Genomic DNA, 5,370 nt, shown 5'->3' on the forward strand with positions numbered 1-5,370 from the left:
CACTTGAAAAGGCATCCTCTGGAGTTTTGAGCCTGTGGAGTTGTTTCACATGAGGCAGAGTATGACTCATGCTAATGAAAAGGGCAAAGAAGATTTTTTTTAAGAAATATATCGCAGTTAAATTAGTTTAGACAGCATGACATCAGAGAGTAATTAAATAGGTTTGTTGGAATTCCGTTTCCAATTCCTGAGTTCAGGTTTGTAAAAGATTTCTGAGCACCTGCAGGTCTCTGTGTGTGAAATATTTTCACTGGAAAGGATTCAAAACTTTAAAAAAACCTTTTAACACAGAGGCAGCATTACGCCATTCTTCCTTCTTGGAAAAAAAAAAAAAAAAACCCTCAGATTTAAACAGGACTCCTTCAAGTTTTCAGTCAGTTTTACAGAAGAAAACGAGGTGGTAAACTTTCTCTTTTCAAGAACAAGTTCTTTATAGCTGCTAACTGAAGTCAGGGGAGATCGTATCTGAGTACATGAGCATTTCCACTATGGGACTGGATACAAGTATTGAACAACGAGATTTGAAATGTTTTAATCTCAAACGAAAACCATTTTTGCTGACTTTGGTTTTTAATTTCTTTCATGTTTTCTTCTGCCAAACTGGAGGAACCTTTTCTGATTTTTTCTTTAGTGGCATTCAGAGGAAGACCAGAGGATGAAAATCCTGCACTTTCTCACTTTACTGCTTTGGCATTTGACTTGGCTGTCTCTGGATCTAGTTCCTGGAGCACTGAGTAATTCTGAAGCAGGCCAGAGTAATCCAGGATCTAAACTAGGTTTGTTAAAAACAGAAGGAAAAGAGAGGAGTCCCTCAGCTCGGGCAGGTACACTGCGGACTGTGAACCATGGATACAGTACTGGCACCTCAAAGGCTAGGACTAAAAGCAGTGCTACTCAGGCTGGAGCTCTCTTGGCCAAGAATGATGAATCACAGAAGGTTCTCTCAAGAACAGCAGCCACGGAGGCAAAGGTAGGACATCTCCCAGGCAGACTTTCTGGAGTAAGGACAGTGACTCCAAAGGTTCAAAATCTTAGCAGCAAGGCGGCTTTGAAAAAAACTGGCACAAGCAGTACTGATTCTTTCAAAACCAAAAAGACTAAAGAGCCTATAACCCAAAGGGAAACTAAGGAGACTTTCAGACATCCCCCTATAACGCCACATGAATACATGCTCTCTTTGTACAGGACTCTCTCAGATGCAGAAAGAAAAGGTGTTAATGGAAGTGTAAAACTGGAGGCTGGACTTGCCAATACAATAACCAGCTTTATAGACAAAGGACAAGGTAAGAAAGGAGCTCGTGTGTGTGTGTGTGTGTGTGTGTGGACAGAGAGAGATTTCTGAGTGTGTTTATACGTATAGAGAGTGTTATTAGAAAGTAATTGTACATTGTTTAAGTCAAAAAGCTCTTTTTAATGTACATGAAATCATTCAACTTTGCTGCAGATTTTGTCCTCATGCCTTATCTTGGCAAATTCATCTAGAGACAGAATTAGATGGTTGTGTGGCAGCCAAACAAAACATTAAGAAAATATTTTAGAAGCATGTTGTTGAAAATCCATCAGTCCTTGCATGTATAGGTGTTTAAAAATTTTACTTCTTTTTGACTTATGTTTTTTCCGTAAGTAGCTCCTGGAAACTGGTAACATCAGATTTTATTGTTATGCTGAGAACAGGGCTATTCTGTGGAAAAAAATAAAAATAAAAATAAAAATAAAAATGTTTTAGTACTGAAGGTTCACCCAGATTTGTTCAAAGTAGAGTTGGGAGGAACTGCACCGTAGACCCAGGAGTCATTATTGTGTAGCTTTGGTGTATCTGTAGTAGCTTGAAGCTCATGCTTTCAGGCACCACCAGCCTTCTAACCAGAGAAGCTCACAGCTAAGCACGGGATAATCAGAGTAAATAACTTCTGGAACTCCATAATTTGCAGTTCTACATTATGGTTCCAAACTTTTCTTGGAAATCTGGACTAGTGTCTGCTTTCACACAAGAAATAACCAGGCTCCCAAAGAAAGATGTTTACCTGATCACTCCGGTTGGAGAATTAGCTCCATGTTGTTTCCAGTGACGTTAATAAGAATTTTGTCATGGGCTTAAGGAAACAACACAGGCTACAGCAAATAAAGTAATAGTGATGGAAGGCTCAGCCAGGACTGGATTTGACTGCCATTTAATTAAGAATAGCTTGGCTTCTAGGAAGGGATGACACGCTGCTCACAAGTGCTGCATTTCAGTCCTCAGCTTGCCACTGGAAAGCGTTGTTAATGTAATGTCAATAGTGTTGGCTCAGCCATACTCCTCATTAGCACTACTCCTGAGCTTAACTAAGCAAATGTAGCATCAGGTAGCATCAGCAAAGGGAGGTATGTTTTTCTGCCCAATTTGAGAAAGTTGTGAATCATGTGGAGTTAAGTTAATAAGGCAATTATCCTTGTGTCTGGCAGTTCCTGGGGGATGTTGGTTTTAAAGGACTAATTCACTATTGTATTGTTTAAGGGTACGGTTGCTCATATTTGGAGCCAGCATGAGGCCTGGGCTCTGCTGAAGTCCTGCTTCAGTAATTTATTTGAGATGCAAGTGGTGAATAGGCCCTGTGAGTGCTCAGCCCTTATAAAGAACTATTTTCCAATTGGCTAATTGCTACTTTAAAGCTAGAAAATTCCCGCTGGTAAATGAAATGGCATTTCGACAGGGCAAACTCAGAAACTCATTTCCCCGTTGAGTCACTGAATATTTCTGGGTCCCTGCTCACAGCTGATCCCTTAGACAAAAATTGTTCTTTCTGTTTAGTGGGCTAATTAAGGGAAATTGTAGGCTTATGAGCAAACTTTTGGGACACCATGAAGAACTGAAAAAACAAGATTGGTCTGTGCTTGATATACATTTTAAAATGTGTGTGCTTTTTTTTTTTAGATGAGCGAGCGCCAACTATAAGAAAGCAAAAATATATTTTTGATATTAGTGCATTAGAAAAAGATGGCTTGCTGGGAGCAGAGCTTCGAATATTGAGGAAAAAACCTTCTGATACTTGGAAGTCTCATTCTTCTGGAAAAACTTCCCAAGTGAAATTATTTAGTTGCTCTACCAACAGACAAGCAGCAACACTCCTGGACTCTCGCACTGTCAGTATCACAGATACACCAAAATGGGAAGTGTTTGACATCTGGAAGCTTTTTAGGAACTTTAAAAACTTAGTTAATTTGTGTTTTGAACTGGAAACTTTTGACAGGGGGAGAGCTGTTGATCTCAGGACTGTGGGATTTAATAGAACTGGAAGACAGGTCAATGAAAAGGCTCTCTTCTTGGTATTTGGGAGGACCAAAAAAAGAGACTTATTTTTCAATGAAATCAAAGCTAGATCTGGCCAAGATGATAAAACCGTTTATGAGTACTTATTCAATCAGAGGCGGAAGAGAAGAGCTCCTTTAGCAACACGTCAGGGGAAGAGGCCCAGTAAGAATCCGAAGGCAAGGTGTAGCAGAAAAGCTCTCCATGTGAATTTTAAGGATATGGGCTGGGATGACTGGATAATAGCCCCCCTAGAATACGAAGCGTATCACTGCGAAGGTCTTTGTGAATTCCCCCTTCGATCCCATCTGGAGCCCACCAATCACGCAGTTATCCAAACTTTAATGAACTCAATGGACCCTGAATCAACGCCCCCAACTTGCTGTGTCCCAACCAGGCTGAGTCCTATCAGCATTCTTTTCATTGACTCTGCAAACAATGTGGTCTACAAGCAGTATGAGGACATGGTAGTGGAGTCGTGTGGCTGTAGGTAGCAGAACAGTTGCTCAAGTGAATACGTTATGACACAGGTTATATGACACACCAAATGTAACCTCTGCTCAAACAAGGCTAACTTAATTTCTTACCTCTAGGGTACGTATGTTTACAAAGATGTAGCAACAAATCCAGTGATTCTGTATATCTCTCCTCCATGGGCGTATTTTAGAATATTTGGATGCTATCATGCAGCCCAATATAAAGACTTGTTTTGGCAACACAGGACTGGTTCTTACTAAAGTTTGTGTCAGAGAAGATGAGACCTTTGTGCCTCTATATCACCTGCTTTTACCCTGGAGGCAGTGTGTAAAGATGGTATCAGTGAGCTGTGGATATGATGTTTGCTCTTTTGAACAATGTTCTAGATGCTGAATTTACGTCCCATGTGCATTATCCATTAAGAAACGTAAGAAAAAAGTACTGATATCTAAAAGAGAAGGTTGGCGTTCTGGCATGCTCCCATCTTGGTGTAAATAGTTATGCTGTAATATGATTTCTTTCTGATTAGCTCTTGAAACTACGCATATATAAAATGAAATAATTAAATATAATATGCTGATCTAGATTTAAGTTGTACATGGAGATATGTGAAGCAAGAGGTGTTTGTTTCCATGTAAGTTTTCCTCCAAGCTACATATCTTTCTTAAGTATCCATCTTTCCATTATTATGTAGCAAGATATATTACTCTGTATAAGGCCCACATTGTTCTCAAATGCTCATAGTAAAAGTGTTCAATTATGGCATAAGATGTAATAAATTATTGACACAGTGCTATATTTTGTCCAGCTGTCCAACTCTGCATAATTATAATGCTGTTAAGAATTTGTTTTGATGTTTTTATACAATAAATGCAAGTGAAAGGGATTTTTCAGTACAGCAGAATACTAGTGGTGTGCGTAACATGTTCATGTATTTTGGTTGCCTCTAACTGCTGCTGCGGAAAGAGACTGTGGAAACATGGGAAGAACAACCTGAAAATGTGTCATGTTTTGATCTAGTGTGGAATGACACTATCACTTGATGTATCTCATGCAAGAATGCATCATGCAGTTGATTGCAAAAGAGCTCTGTTATCCTTTTATTCAACCCTCCAATGACTGTGTTTGCATATCTCCTATATCTATTCTAGACCTGGATTATAAATTTATTCTGGGATTATTCTTTATATGTTTCCATCTACAAAATCAGATGCCAGACATTTGACCGTAGAAGGATCAGACAGGTCATGAGAACCATCAGAAATGATTGAAGTCTGCCCTGCACATCATCACTGGCATTGGCAGTGGCAGGGAGGTGAATATGGCCCCCGAGGTCATCCTGCATTGACCCCAGACTGAACAAGGTCTAACTCACACTAGCAGCAAACTGTCCTAAGCACCCAGTCAATAGCCATAGAGAAATAGTAGCAAAAAGTTCTGCCCTTCCTCCTGCTCTCTCTAGGCTTCTGAGCCTGTAACCAGCTCAAAATACCTGGTTCCAGACATGTGGAACCAGGTATGCTCCCCTGGGCATACAGGCCAGTCATGTGCCACAGCCTACAGCAGGGTGATACAGAAAAAAAGCGCTGCGGGAATCATTCGTA

At 40.1% G+C, this 5,370-nt stretch overlaps 1 protein-coding gene across 1 annotated transcript; it reads left to right on the forward strand.

The window, feature by feature from the left end:
• Positions 1 to 635: 635 nt before the first annotated feature.
• Positions 636 to 4,376, forward strand: GDF5 (growth differentiation factor 5). Its single transcript, XM_084538519.1, has 2 exons — positions 636 to 1,283; positions 2,915 to 4,376. The coding sequence occupies exons 1-2, from the start codon at positions 656 to 658 to the stop codon at positions 3,781 to 3,783; spliced, it is 1,497 nt and encodes a 498-aa protein (XP_084394645.1). The 5' UTR covers positions 636 to 655; the 3' UTR covers positions 3,784 to 4,376.
• The last annotated feature ends 994 nt before the right edge of the window (positions 4,377 to 5,370 follow it).

Source organism: Aythya ferina, assembly GCF_964211825.1.
Source record: "Aythya ferina genome assembly, chromosome: 16".
Lineage (NCBI taxonomy): Eukaryota > Metazoa > Chordata > Aves > Anseriformes > Anatidae > Aythya > Aythya ferina.